This window comes from Rhizopus delemar, genomic scaffold (assembly GCF_000149305.1).
Source record: "Rhizopus delemar RA 99-880 supercont3.8 genomic scaffold, whole genome shotgun sequence".
Classification (NCBI taxonomy): domain Eukaryota; kingdom Fungi; phylum Mucoromycota; class Mucoromycetes; order Mucorales; family Rhizopodaceae; genus Rhizopus; species Rhizopus delemar.
Genome location: NW_027137834.1, coordinates 770,163 through 784,467, shown reverse-complemented (window position 1 = coordinate 784,467; position 14,305 = coordinate 770,163). Strand labels below are relative to the sequence as shown.

General features: G+C 34.3%; 6 protein-coding genes and 1 non-coding gene across 7 annotated transcripts; 1 reads left to right on the top strand and 6 right to left on the bottom strand.

Moving 5' to 3' along the window:
• Positions 1-229: 229 nt before the first annotated feature.
• On the bottom strand, positions 230-703 carry RO3G_10524 (uncharacterized protein; the record flags this gene model as incomplete). Its single annotated transcript, XM_067665109.1, has 1 exon — positions 230-703. The coding sequence occupies one exon, from the start codon at positions 701-703 to the stop codon at positions 230-232; it is 474 nt and encodes a 157-aa protein (XP_067521210.1).
• A 299-nt stretch (positions 704-1,002) lies between these two features.
• RO3G_10523 (uncharacterized protein) lies at positions 1,003-2,220 on the bottom strand (the record flags this gene model as incomplete). The annotated part of the gene is made up of 1 exon (XM_067665108.1): positions 1,003-2,220. The coding sequence occupies one exon, from the start codon at positions 2,218-2,220 to the stop codon at positions 1,003-1,005; it is 1,218 nt and encodes a 405-aa protein (XP_067521209.1).
• Positions 2,221-2,929: 709 nt separating this feature from the next.
• On the bottom strand, positions 2,930-3,001 carry RO3G_19118. Its single transcript has one exon. It is a non-coding gene; the product is annotated as a tRNA-Met (tRNA).
• A 1,255-nt stretch (positions 3,002-4,256) lies between these two features.
• On the top strand, positions 4,257-7,050 carry RO3G_10522 (uncharacterized protein; the record flags this gene model as incomplete). Its single annotated transcript, XM_067665107.1, has 4 exons — positions 4,257-4,261; positions 4,456-4,541; positions 4,595-4,765; positions 4,832-7,050. 4 exons carry the CDS (start codon positions 4,257-4,259, stop codon positions 7,048-7,050), a joined length of 2,481 nt encoding a protein of 826 aa, XP_067521208.1.
• Positions 7,051-8,774: 1,724 nt separating this feature from the next.
• On the bottom strand, positions 8,775-9,030 carry RO3G_10521 (uncharacterized protein; the record flags this gene model as incomplete). Its single annotated transcript, XM_067665106.1, has 2 exons — positions 8,775-8,938; positions 9,012-9,030. The coding sequence occupies 2 exons, from the start codon at positions 9,028-9,030 to the stop codon at positions 8,775-8,777; spliced, it is 183 nt and encodes a 60-aa protein (XP_067521207.1).
• A 125-nt stretch (positions 9,031-9,155) lies between these two features.
• RO3G_10520 (uncharacterized protein) lies at positions 9,156-10,157 on the bottom strand (the record flags this gene model as incomplete). The annotated part of the gene is made up of 4 exons (XM_067665105.1): positions 9,156-9,374; positions 9,428-9,700; positions 9,753-10,031; positions 10,092-10,157. The coding sequence occupies 4 exons, from the start codon at positions 10,155-10,157 to the stop codon at positions 9,156-9,158; spliced, it is 837 nt and encodes a 278-aa protein (XP_067521206.1).
• A 525-nt stretch (positions 10,158-10,682) lies between these two features.
• RO3G_10519 (uncharacterized protein) lies at positions 10,683-11,069 on the bottom strand (the record flags this gene model as incomplete). The annotated part of the gene is made up of 1 exon (XM_067665104.1): positions 10,683-11,069. One exon carries the CDS (start codon positions 11,067-11,069, stop codon positions 10,683-10,685), a length of 387 nt encoding a protein of 128 aa, XP_067521205.1.
• Between the last annotated feature and the right edge of the window lie 3,236 nt (positions 11,070-14,305).

Sequence of the window (14,305 nt, the reverse complement as noted above, 5' to 3'; positions counted from 1 at the left end):
ACTCAGACATAAAAAAGGACTGCTAAAACTTTCAGAAAAAAATGACACACACAAGGGTCGAACATGCGACCCTCTACATACAAAGACGACACCTTATCCATTCTGGACAACGACATGCATCATTTTATGATATTCTACCGATTGTGTCACTCATATTCCGAAAATTATCGATTTCCAAATAAGGAAATTGGAAATTTTAAAGTCCGACGGCATCAAAGGTACAACCATCCTATATTACTCCTAGAGCAGGCTGTTTAGAACCGTTTCCCAAGGTAAATACGCTTTCTGAGGCAGCATCTATTTCTAATCCTAAAGCATCTGCCAGGGATTTTGACATACACGTCTTGGCAGCACCACAGTCAACAAGTACTTTCACCGTTTTGTCTCCGATATTGATTTTTGAATATACGGCAGTGGTATGGATGTCATCCTCTTCTATTACCGCCATAGTTTCCTTTGATGTTTCTGTTACAGGTATTCTTTTGGGTCTACATGCACTTGCTAATTTCCTTCTAAGTGTGGGAGCAGCTACCATCAAATCTCCTACAGATATGTCTGCTTTTTGATTCATAACATCTGATACAATATCATATCTGATAGGTGGGGCCTTCGTTTTTCTTTTTATTGGCTTTGGCTTGATTTCAATAGGGAGATCAGAGTCTACTTCCATACTTCCTGTAGCCTGTATAGGTTGTTTGGGCATGTTGCTTGTTTCCTTGACTTGATTACGTTTGTTTACACGCCTAGTTACTGAAGCACTATTTGGTTGTTTCCATTTTTCTCTGGTTGTCGGTTTAGAATAAGGTTTAGAGCTTAGGACTTCAGGCGGGTGTTCAGGTCTTATAGCAGCATAAAGATCTTGGGCTTGATATGTGTTATCGTATTCATTTTGGGTAAGTATGACATTGAGATTATGTTGTTGGTTTTGTTGTTTAATGGGTTTGTTGTTATGTTGGGTGTTCGATTGACCATTCTTTTGATTATCAAAAGCAACCGACCCATTTAGTTTTTTGATTGCTGATTTTGATAGCGGGGCTGAGAGGTGCCTTGCTGGGGTTGATTATTATGATTATTAGTTGGCTGATTTGGATTACGATTATGATTGTCATATTCATATCTTCCATAACTATGATCATAATTATTCCTGTATCTGTTATCGCTTCGGTAGTTATAACTGTTATTTCCATTTCGGTTATATTCATTGTTGTGAAAATTGTTATAGTTGTCATATCTAGGACGTCGATTATAATTTCTGGTAGGTTGAGATGAATGTTGATGTAGATTCAATTCACTGCGTATAGTTTCTTGAATAAGGTTAACCAAGTCATGTTGTGAGTTGGTATGCACTGATTGATTGTTATGTCTATTCATCGTTGGTTGTGTATACAAATGATTGTTATTTGTACTGCCTTTCACTTCCATAGTGACTAGTTGATTTGGACCTGTGATTATTTCAGAATAGGGAGCCATATAGTTATTTCCAAAATTATTTCGTAAGTCATTGATAGGTACGGCATGAATATGTCTTTCTTCTGTGTCGATTAACTCTACGTTATGATTGTTTGCACCATGATGTTTTGTATATCTGTTATCATCATGATATATGAGGGCATTGTTGACGTTTCTTGGAATAAAAGGGTTATCCACCATGGCTATTTTACGTGGACGATTGGCATTCCACCATCCATCAGCATGATTGATCCATTCTTGGAATGTATGGGCACTACTTTGTATGCAGAATTGTTTAATTTCTTTAAGTAGACCAACACGAAAACGACTTTCAATAACTGCTTCACTTGTAATGTTCGCAAGGTCAGCTGCTTCTCGTAGTCTTGCCAAAAATATTTGAGGATGTTCTTGTTCACCTTGGAACATTTCGTTAAATTCTAATTCATAACTTTGAATTAGTTCAGGTGTGATGTAGTGTTGCTTGAGCAATTCAATGGCTTTGTCATATGTGACATTAGGGATTCTCTTGAGTATTTCTTTTTCAAAGTAAATTTTAGCAGCGCGTCGTAATTGGGATTTGAGCACGATAAGTTTTCTATCATCACTGAGAGTATTAGTGATTGCAAGATAAGAATCAAGTATTTCTTGAAAATGGCGAAAGTCTTCTCCTTCATAGCCATAAAATTCAATTAACCTTGGGCGAAAACCTTGAGAAAAAGTTTGGTTGTTAGCATTTGCCAACGCGATTTGTCCTGTAGGATATGAGGCCATTTTGAAATTTGATATATTTGTTTTTGGTATGTTTTGTATTTCTTGAAGTAGAGTTTTGATAGTTTTCTTGACGATTTGTTTTAATTTGATAGATTTTTCCGATTGCTTGTTAATAATGTTTGTGATTTGTTGATTTGTTGATTTGTTCCCTCGTGGTGACCACCAAATGTAATTTTAACGTTTTTCTCGTTATGACCTTAAGAGTTTAGAAGTAAATTTGACTTTTCTTTAGAGTTTAAAAGAATTTGAGATCAAAGATTTGTGTTTAAATGAATAAATTTGGTTTGCTTGTAGTAAGTGACCACCAGATCTTGTATTGTAGATCAAACAGTAAAAAGTAATAAAGAGTTTTCTTGATAAGAGAATATAAAAGTGATACGATGAAGTTAATTTGACTTCAAAGGACTTGACTTGCTTGAGTTATAAAATAAAAATAAAGAGTTTTGATAAAGAGGAACTCGATGTTTATTTGAATAAAAGATATTTTTTTAAAAGTGAAGTTCAGTCAAATTATAAGAGGGGATATTTATATGATTATTATATTTTTTTTTTTTTTGTTTATCTTTAGGGACTGAGGTCCCTCCTTCGACTGAGTCCCTCCTAGGACTGAGTTCTTCCTAGGACTGAGTCCTTTCTTCAGCAAAAGTTACACCAACTGCGTCACAGTGTGACAAATGTAACAAAAGAAAATCATCGATAAAAGATGAAATAGCATCTGGTTGTTTCGATCAACCGACCTCCGGGTTATGAGCCCGGCGCGCTGCCACTGCGCTAAGATGCTTGACTACATGATGATATGTGCTATGTTGGTGAGGACCGCCTCTTTTACCCAAATCACCACTGCACCCAAACCTGGTTATCCATATTGATAAAGGTGATCTTTTTTAATAGTGGTAATTCTATTAAAGGAATGAGAACGTGGATTTCAATGTTAGAAGCCTGATTTTTATATCAGAAGAAAGCTTGAAAAAAATAGATTTTAAATCTATAAAAATAAACAAAAGTATATAATACGTTTGTTGAATAAAAAGACATTGTATTTTTTAAAAAAATAAACATTTTTCTTTTGTGCTACATGATGCCATACAAGATTACAAATTGGGAAGACCATCCTTTTTCAACTTCAGTGCAAGGTTTCTTAAATTCAACAAAGACCCAAAAAGCATTTCTATTGGCGTATAAGCTCGGAAATTCAAGTGATTGAGTCGTGGCGTTCTCTTTTTAAGCATTTTTCAGCTCTCATGTCGTATTTTACCAAAAAAAGACTTTATTAAATAAAAAAGGCGATTAATTTTAGTGACAAGTGAGCAAAAAAAAAAAAAAAAAAAAGAAAGAGAAAAGGGATACATATGAAGAAGAGAGATGAAACTCTTATACAAGTGTACAGTGTTGCTATAATAATAAGTATGAAAGCATTTGTTTACAAGTTAAATAAAAAAGAATATGAATAAAGTAGAAAATTTAAAAGATTGAATAAAATAAATAGAAAAAGGGCTCTTTTGGTTCTAAAGAAGTTAAATTTGTTTTAAAGCTGGAAAAGATATGCTTTAAATAATAAGGTTATGAAATAAAAAAAGACAAAGTATTTTTGATAATCATTTTTATTTTTTGAGAGTAAAAAAAAAAGTGGTAATGGAATGAATGTCTGTTATGCTACATGTCTTGAGATTTCTATGGAAAAAATTAAAAAACAGAGTACTTTAGAGAAAGAAAAAAAAAGTTGTAATGTTGAGATGTTGAAATTGTAAAAAAAAAAAAAAAAAAAAAAAAAAAAAATTACATTCCCAGCATTGACATTACAAAAGGAATTTCTATTCATTGTACTGTTTTAACTTGAATGAAAAACGCAGCGTTTTAAATTTGGGTTAAAAAAAAAAGTACTTTGAAATTTTTTTTTCATTAAAAAGTAAAAGTGAACCAAATATGGCGAAGGTGAAAAGCATCACACAGAAATCTAAAAAAAGATTCAAAGCCCACAATATAAACGGCAAACTTACTTTATCTGCAACCAAATCTACTATCCAGCGATTGTTGGTATGATGTAAGTATTTTGGCTACACCAATCATAATGCTTTGCTTTATTTTTAGATTTTCAACTGAATATCAATTCTCCTTGGCTATTGTTTTTGAAATCATATATAAACGCGTAAAATAATGGATCAAGCTTATAAAATAATCTTTTATTATATTTACAATGAATTCTTCAACCCAATACAAATTTAAATGCTACTGTAGCCAATGTTCTGAAGGGAAAATTGGCAAGTACCAATTGGTTGCTCGATGGACCCTTGCTCGCCATAAAAAAAAGGAAGCTGCTAAAGGTAGTTCACTTACATTTAGATAATATTTTTACTGACGCGTTAAATATGCATAGATGAATCAGAAAAGGTCCAAGAAATTGATGCCAATAATGAGATGATTGAAGCAAATAAAAGCGATTCTGATGATGATGGTGCAGAAGACGTTTCAAATTGGGAAGTGATGGAAAATGATGAAGTGAATGTATCTGATAGTATGGATATTGTTGAATTTGATATGCCTCAAGGTAATTATTTCCTAAAAGTAGATTACTATTATAAAGAATAGATTACTTACATTATTAATTTTTTAGTTGAAATCAAGGGATTCCAAAATGATGTTGTTGCTTTTATTGCTGTCTTCTTGACCTATTTCCAGTTATTTTTCATATCAGAATATGCTGCTGAAATAGTAATGAAATTTGCCAATGATCTTGCTCTTCTCTTAAACCATCAACCAATTTTTCCCGCAAAATTGGATACCATGCGTAACGCTGTTGGAATTGATTATACTTACAAGGGCATGTTTCGCCTTGTTGTCTGTCCCGAATGTCATACCTTGTACCAGCCTGAAGAAGTACACTGTGATTCGAAGTGCACCTTTTCTGAATTTCGTATCACCTGTAATGCTTCACTCTTCAAGCCTGTTACAATTGGTGCAAGCAAAATGTACGCCAACAAGGTCTCTGCATTCAATTCCATCAAGTATGCCTTGACTGTGATGTTCTCACGATCAGGCTTTGAATCAGCAATTGAAGCATGGCGCTATCGTACTCGTCATAACAACACTATGTATGATATCTATGATGGTCAACTTTGGAATGAATTCAAAGATAGAGATGGTAATGTATTTACCAGTCAAGCTAGATCCCTCCTATTCACTTTGAATGTCGATTGGTTTCAATCTTCAAAAAGAACCGTGTATTCTGTTGGTGCTGTCTACTTGACGATAAATAATCTTCCAAGATCCATCCGATATAAAAAAGAAAATATCATCTTGGTTTGTGTTATTCCTGGTCCCAAAGAACCCAAGGACACACAAATCAACAGCTATTTACAAGTTTTGGTAAATGATCTGAAGGAACTTTACTACGATGACTTCTTTACCTGTACGGCTGAATCTCCTAACGTGCCTGTCCCAGTTCGTGCTGCTCTGTTCTTGATTGCTTGCGATATTCCTGCTAGCCGAAAGGTTAGTGGGTTTACTTCATTCAATGCCACTGTACCTTGTAACAAGTGCTCAACAGCATTTCCTGCTCGTTATAATACTCATCTTCAACGTGATTTTTCTTTTGGTCTTGAAGATATTGATGCTTGGTCACTTCGTACCAGTATTGAAAACCGTTATCATGCAAAAAATTGGAAAGAAGCAACCACCAAGAGACAAAGAGCCGACTTGGAACAGAAGTTTGGTACTCGGTTCTCTGCCTTACATGATTTGGAATACCTTGATCTTGTTCGTTGTACTGCCATTGATCCAATGCATGGCCTTTTCCTTGGAACAGCAAAGAAAATGATTAAAATATGGCGTACAACTATTTGTGACCTTACCCATGAATTATACCTGACTGATGCTGACTTAAAAGAAATGCAAAAAGAAGCAAATGATATTATATTGCCAGCACAATACACGCCAATCAATCAGAAAATTGCCAGCGATTTCTCTGACTTAAAGGCTGATGAATGGAGAACCTGGTGCCTTGCTCTTTCTCCTCTTTTGCTCAAATCTCGTCTTCCAGTCCGTCATAAGGAAAATTGGGCAAAGTTTGTACAGGCCTGTCATATTGTATGTCGTCCATGCATTACCCAGAATGAAGCCATGATAGCCCACAAGCTATTCCATGAGTTTGTCCTTGGTGTTGCTGAATTGTATGGTCCAGAGATGGTCACTCCAAATATGCATCTTCATCTACATTTAAAGGACTCCATCCAAGACTTTGGTCCAATCTATGCATTTTGGTTATATGGCTTCGAGAGACTTAATGGTGACATTAAGAAGATGACAGTAAACCACAAGACAGCGTTCGAAGTTACGTACATGAAGAAGTTCCTTTCTGTTGTACATTATGGTGACTACATCCGTAATTTACCACAAGGAATTAAACAGAACCCAGTGATGATGTCTTCCTTTGGTTACTTGTCACCGACACCTTCTGATTCCCTTGTTGCTTCATCTGTTTCAACCAGCTTTGATTTCAGCTTATTTGTCAGTGCTCCTCTACGTTTGAATGATACCTTCACTGGTGCTGAAATTCTACCTCCTGATACGCAAGCTTCTTCTAGACACAAAGTTAGTGTTAATAGGTTGACTCGAGCCCATTATGGTTACCTTCTTGCCTTTTACAGGCTTGTATATACTGATCGAACATTCGCAAGTGCGCTTATTCCAGAAGATCTTGATGACTTATCTACGATGGTGCTCCCCGATATTTCTCTTTTCTCTGAAATTGAAATTCTTGGGCAAACATATCGATCAAAAGCATCACGTACTACTCGTGGTTGTTACACTACCTCAAAAAATTGTTCATTTTGAACCGCCTTTTACACATTTCGTACTGAATCTGCTTCGCATAATCTCCAATCAGCGCTCAGCACAAACCATTATGAAACACTGCTTCTCAGCTATTTACTACACTGTAAGCATATCACGTGCTATGCGTAAATGCTGGAAAATATCCAATCAAAAATCAAAATCAAAATGAACAATTTTTTGGGTTTTTGTCGGCATTTTTTATTTTATTAGCTAATAATTAATCTCGCCACCCTTTTCTTTCAGAACAAGTTGTAATCTTCGCGGCGTGCTGCATACTAACTGCTCGCAGTATTCCTTTGTAATTTCATTGTACCAAATATCTGCAACCCGTTCAAATAGTTCTTTCATACTTAAGGGTGCAGTTTCATAAGCATACAGCCGGACTTTTAAGTAATCCCATAAGTTTTCTATAGGATTTAAGTCAGGTGAATATACTGGCCAATTCAGTAGCTGTACCTTAGTATCTACGAACCATTTTTGTGTTAATCTAGATGTATGCTTTGGATCGTTATCATGTTGAAATATAATGTCATCATTTAACATATCGTATTCTTCTAATCAAGGGAGCATATCCCCCGTCATAATCTTGCAATACAGCTCTGAATCTAAGCCTCCGAGCACTTGAGCGATATATCCAACTCCGTTTGCTGTCAAACAGCTCCAAATTAGTGTACTATCGCCTCTATGCTTATAAGTTTGGTTGGAGTTGTGATCCTGCAGAGGCCTTCCTTCCTGTACTCAAGTCTATTGTTTACCATCTGAACCAAAGCGATTGATTTTTGTTTCGTCGCTAAAGACTACTCCTTTCCAGGCTTCCTCTGTCCAATCCTTATACTGCTTGGCAAACTGAAGGCGTGCCTTTTTGGCAGAACGCGTTAAAGGAAGAGCTGTTGGTTTTCGTCGAGATTTAAATTTGGAGCTTTTAAGAAGGTTTCGCACGGTCTGGCTGCAAATATCCGAACCTAAGCCACTTAAGTCTCTGGCAGCGTGCTCTCCGGTCTTGTACACACCAGCATTGAACCTGCGCAATACAAGGCGCGCGTCGTATATGTTAAGTTTCTTGGGTTGACCTGCTTGCAATACGGAGTGATGGTCTACTTCTTTCGCAATGTTCGAAATAGACCCTTTAGAAACATGTAACTCGTTGCTGATAGCATCGTACGACTTTCCTCTTCTTAAAGCAGAAATAATTGCATTTCGTTGGGTTTCTGAAATTTCGCAATTTACCATTACTTGAAATGTCGAGATGGAGCAATGAGAGATTACAATGGGAAAACAAAAAAACCCAAAATCGACCAGGGCTGCCTTGGAATAGCAGAAGTAGTCACGGGTAAAAATTATGATAGCAGTCACGAGTTAGTCCTATGTTATTTGGGAATATAGGCGTAAATTTAGTTCATATTCAAAAAAACCCAAAAAATTGTTCATTTTGATTTTGATTTTCGATTGGATATTTTCCAGCCTTTACGCATAGCACGTGATATGCTTACGGTGTAGTAAATAGCTGAGAAACAGTGCTTCATAATGGTTTGTGCTGAGTGCTGATTGGAGATTATGCGAAGCAGATTCAGTACGAAATGTGTAAAAGGCGGTTCAAAATGAACAATTTTTTGAGGTAGTGTATATTGAAGTGGCTTGCAATTCTGCTGTTCCTGGAAAAGAACCTGAAATGCGGATTGGTCAGGTGCAGTATTATTTTAGCCATCAGCTTCAAATGAAGAAAACTATGATGCCAAATGGTCGGGTCTTTGCCCCAAATGCTTTTGATGAACACCTCTTTGCTTTTGTACGTTGGTATAATGCTCCTCTTCATCCTTTTCAAGGATTTGAATGTCTTGGTGCCGCGTACTACCACAACTCTTTTCGACCAGCTGGTTCAGACTGTATTCTTCCAGTATCGCGTATCTTTACTTGTGTTGCTATGAAGCAAGGCTATCCTGATAATCATGTTGTCTTTTTACCTCTCCCAAGAAAAACCATTGGTTTGTAAAATATAAAAAAATAAAGTAAAAGTAAAAGTAAAAAAAAAAAAAATTAAAATTTAAAAATCCAAACACCGCGTTTCTTTATATTTTTTAATTTATTTTACAAGTTTTTTTTTGTTTTTAAAATAGCAAGTTGCCTTCATCCAACTCCATTTCGGAACCAAAAGCCCAAGCGATACCCTCTTCAGTTATATTTTCTTTCTTTATGAAGTCAGGAACAGGCAGCGAACATTTTCTTTGTATACGAGGAAGAAACTGGATGCTGCTATTTCCAGTTCTTTGCCTCTTTGCTTTCTCACTTGCTATCTGATCATCCAAAAGCTTAAAGAATTCGGTACACTAAATATTAAATAATTAGCCGATTGCGCTTAAAAGATACTAATTAAACTTACAGCAGGTGATCTGTACGTTGGTACTCGAACTTCAAAATAATCGACGGTTTTCTTACACAAGACAGACATGCGTTCCTTTTCGGTAAAAGGAGTTGTTCTGTCTGGATTTCGCTCCAGAAGAACTTCTTCCACCTTGTCCATTGTATCGCTACTGTACATGTCTTCTTCTTCAGACATGTATTGCTGTTGAAGCAAGTGCTCACAGTTGGGATAATTGTTATAAACGCCTTGGTCCTTGTATTGCTCGTATATAGCCTTACGAGCTCTTGTTTTCTAAAAAAGCAAAGTCAGTTTATACGATTACAATAATTTATGTAGCACTTACAGCACTTCTACGAGTGACTTTTGCTGCTTTTCGTTTTCTTATAAAATCTTCAACTGGATCTACCTCTTCACCAGTGGATATCCCGGCCTTCTTTGTATAATACTGGCGCTCGAGGTACTTGCGTAAATCGCGGTTGTTTGTATTTTTATATGAATAATGACTACTCACATAATCTTGCAATAATTTGAATACTTTTTGATTTTCAGTAGACTTTAGAGGCTTTTCAAGAACGTATTGAGACGATGGCGGCAGGTTGTTGTAGTGATTTCTCACAGCATCCTATATTTCAGAGAAAATTGATTAGTACATTTGTTTAATATTGAATTTTAATGTTCTTACTTTTACAGCAGTAGCAATTGGCTTTGCGCCTTTTGTTGTAGAACAGTAACTGATTGTAGTTGACATTAATAAATATAAGTCTTAATACAAGATCATAATTAAAATAAAATAAAATATAAGTTTATTTAAATAAGATCATACAATCAATTCCAATTAAACATGTTCTTTTAGAATATGTATTGTATTCATGAGAGTTCTTTGATAAGAAGACGTATCAACTAAAATAACCAAATCCAATCCAATGTCAGGAATATTGCTAATCTTTCACATAATTGAAATAACGCGTAAAATAACGTTATTCAATTCAGTGAGGAATTCCCAGAATAAAAGATAATCTATGACAGACATACAAAAGAACAAATGAAAAGTTTTCATAATCATAATTATAGATAACACTTGCTAAAGTACCTGAATATTAGAAGAACGATAACAATAGAAGATATCAAGCCACTCACTCAATAAGATATAAATACCTACCTTCAATTAGAATAATTTTTACTTTAACTTAAACTGAAATAAAGATCAGTCTCAAAAAGTACCCAAACTGTTTCTTGATCTTTGTTTTTACCTTTTCCTTTATTATTTAAACCATTATACAACACCTTTGCCTGATTCTGCTTCAAGCTCATCGTATGCTTCTTTGAGCTTTCTGTATGCCATTTGCAAGGCCAGCTTTTCCTCTTGCTCTTTTCGAAGCATCTCCTTCAAATCATAGTTTTCTTTTCTTATCTCCATATAAATAGAAAAAGAAAGAGATGCTTCATCAGTCTCCATATCTTCGGCTTGGCGCATTCGCTTCTGGACATGGGTCATAGGAGGAAAACCAGGCCTAGGATAGGCAAAGCTATCGGGAATGGCATCGCTTGAAGCAAGCTCAGGAACAACAACACGCAAAGGAACAGCGATTGGTTGCCCAACAGAGTTAGAACCACGAGTATTGGCAGGAGCAGGGTTGAATTGAATAACGCGATCAGACATAGTGTTGTAAAAGTACTTTGAAATAAAGATAAATGAGCTTGGCATCAAAATTGAATCTTCCTTAAATACTATCGCGTTTACAATGAAACTCAGTCTAACTAAACCAAAAAAAAATATTTAAAAGATTTCCTTTTCGAAATCTTGTTCCTTTTTTCTTTCTTTTTCTTCAGCAATTTCCTTTTTCAACATCGCTCCGGTTATCCCAAGGTAAGTAAAAAAAAAAAAAAGAAAAAGAAAACTTTGGTTCTAATGTGCTGTAGTAGATACCCATACATGTACTCATGGCTGCTGTAGTTCCTTTGGTTATTTATATATCTTTTCAAAAGGTAAATACATTCATAGCTTTCAATAATCTTTATTAAAAGTAAAATTTAGATTTCTTTAGTTCGTGGCTGAACCTTTATGAATGTCTTGGCATCCTGTTTTGTTAACAAAAGAGCTTTAAGGTAAAGAAATTGAGTACATCATGGTTTACTTTTATTAATATTTTATTTTATACAACTTTAGACGCTTTGGCTTCTGTTGTTTCCTGCTGTCTCCAATCTCTTACTGCTTTGGATCCTCGTTACTACTGGCTCGCTTTTATTTATGGGCTTTATTTACTACGCTCTATTGTTTGCTGCTTCTATGGTAAAGGTAAGTGCATTTTCCACAATTTTTTTTTAAATAAAATTTTTTATTTCATCGTTTTCATGGATCCCCTTCTCGTTTTCCTTCCTCCCCTACCCTTTTGTAATACTGGAATGAACCAATAATATATAATCAATATGGCAATAAAGCCCCAAAATAAATGAATAAAACTACATTTTTAACCAATAATACCGTATTTTAAGCCTATTGTATTTCCTAATGTAAATCATCCAAAGCTAAATATAGCCGTAATAAGCCAATAAGAAAGCATTGCTAAAGAGCAACAGACGAATAAGGAAGTATTTCGAAAAGTAACAAGCCAATAAAGAAGTTGTATTAAAGAGAAACACAAGCATGTAAGGCCCAATAGAAAAACGTTTGCTTGTACTTCGTTGTTAAAAAAAGAATGAAGCGGCGCGTTGTCAAACAGTAATACTTGGTTATCGAGGTACAATAGTTAACATTCAACGTAAACGAGCTCAACTGGACATACCGCAATAATTATGCATAATTCATTATAAATCCCGACTAACTAAAGTATACCTGACAGCTATCATACTCCATAGATAACAATTATGTGCAGTGCACCACTGCAAATAATCGTTCTAATTGGATAAAGCATATCGCAAGATTGAACATTTTTTGGCTAACAGATATTTATGGGTTTTGGAGAAAAATGTAACTTTCGTTGTATTGGTCATTTTTGAATTTTGAAAAAAGATTTAGGTGCGAAAAAAATAAAGAAATTTAACGATATTTTTGTTTTTTTTGTAGGGTAAGTATTCATAAAGTTATTCATGTTTTAAAAAAGTGTCTGTTTTTTTTACAGATGATCTTTTTTTGGTAAGCCTGTTCCCCTCTACTGTTGAAAGACCGATGTCTTCTTTTTTTATTTTTGAGGGCAAAATGCGGAAATCAAAAGCATTTTGCGATTATTTTGTTCAGTGTTATAGGTAGACATAATAAAATAATAAATTATGCTATAAACCAAACATCTCCAACACTAGCATAGTTGAATCATAAAGATATGACGATGAATTATATCATAAAGAGTAATGAATGTCTTGCATATATAATACCAACTTGTTATAGTAATGAGTCTTTGCATAATCTCTTTTATGATCCAATGTATTAAGTTGCATTGAGACTGTGTATGTCAGAATAGAATATTGTTTTTCTTGCATAGTAACTTTATTGATCTAAACGAATGATTGAGAAATAATCCTATCGATAATCCGATTGGTGCCTTAGTAGCTCCTGTTGTCTCCATTATTAGGTTTCAGTCTTTCTGTACTTATTTAGTAACCGAGTTTACTCAAACCCAATAACCATTCAGGAACAAAATACAAGTGCCGTCTTAAACAACGATTCCATGGATGACTATTTATAAATGCAACACTAGTAGCTTAGAACAACGATTTATAATATAATTATACAAGATAAGATTCCATGGAACAAGATATGATGACAATGCCCCAATCCAGAATGAAACATCAAGAAAGAACCAATTGATTTAACTCAATCGTCCCCATGAATTATCATTCAAAAGAATATAAATATTCCACCTAAATCCTGATTGAAAAAAGGATAACTTTAACTTGGATATAATCAAGAATAAAAAGTATCTCAAAGTAATTATCGTTTTGGTGCTTTTTTATTTCTTTTTATCTTCGTTTATTACATTCAGAAGAATACATATTAGGAAGGTGGTTTGTGTTTTTTAGCTTAGATCATTACAAACGTATTACAAAACGTAAAAAAATAATCGTGTTTGGGAAAAAAATGACCTGGTAAAAAAAGACTTGGTAAAAAAAAAAAGAAGAAGTTAAAAAAAAAGAAAAGAAAAGAATATAGCTATAAAAAGTTCATTGTTCAAATGAGCACAATAATCTAAGAGCGAATATACTTTATAGAAATGCAAATATCTTTACATTATAAAAAAGAATACGTGTATATTCTAAAAGAATAAAAAATAAAGCTCTGCTAACATTTTGTTACAAGGCAGTTATAATTAACAAATACATACAAAACACTTTTGTTTATCAAGTAAATAGATTGCTTTATTATTTTTTATGACAAATAATATAAAAGAATATATGTTTTTTAAGCTTATACTAGTTCATTACTTACTTTATGTTTGCACATGTGCGTAATTTGCCATTAGCCATTAGCCATTAGCCATTAAAGATGTGGGGCAATGACAACTTTCTTTACCAAAAAAAACTTTTTAGCAACAGGCAACAATATAAGTCTGTTATTCTTATAGTTTCTTTAAGTTGGAAAGAACAACTTTGCTCATGAGGTTCATGTTCGTCATCCGAATGTGTCCCATTAGGAATTCCTAATGCAAGGAAAAAAAAGAAACCAACATTAGACTTGGTTGCTATTATATTTTTTTATAAACTTACATTTGACCAGCGCTTGAGCTTTCTTTTTTATCTTTTGTACCTTGAGCATCTAGTGTATTCCATGAAACAAAGCCAGGGAAAAAAAAAGTTACTTTAAGCACCGACTTTGTTTTTTGAAATTTAACATGTTTTTTTTTATCAGGCACGTTTTCTCTTTCTACCTATTTTTTTGCTATTTCCAAATTTAAAACTATAAAC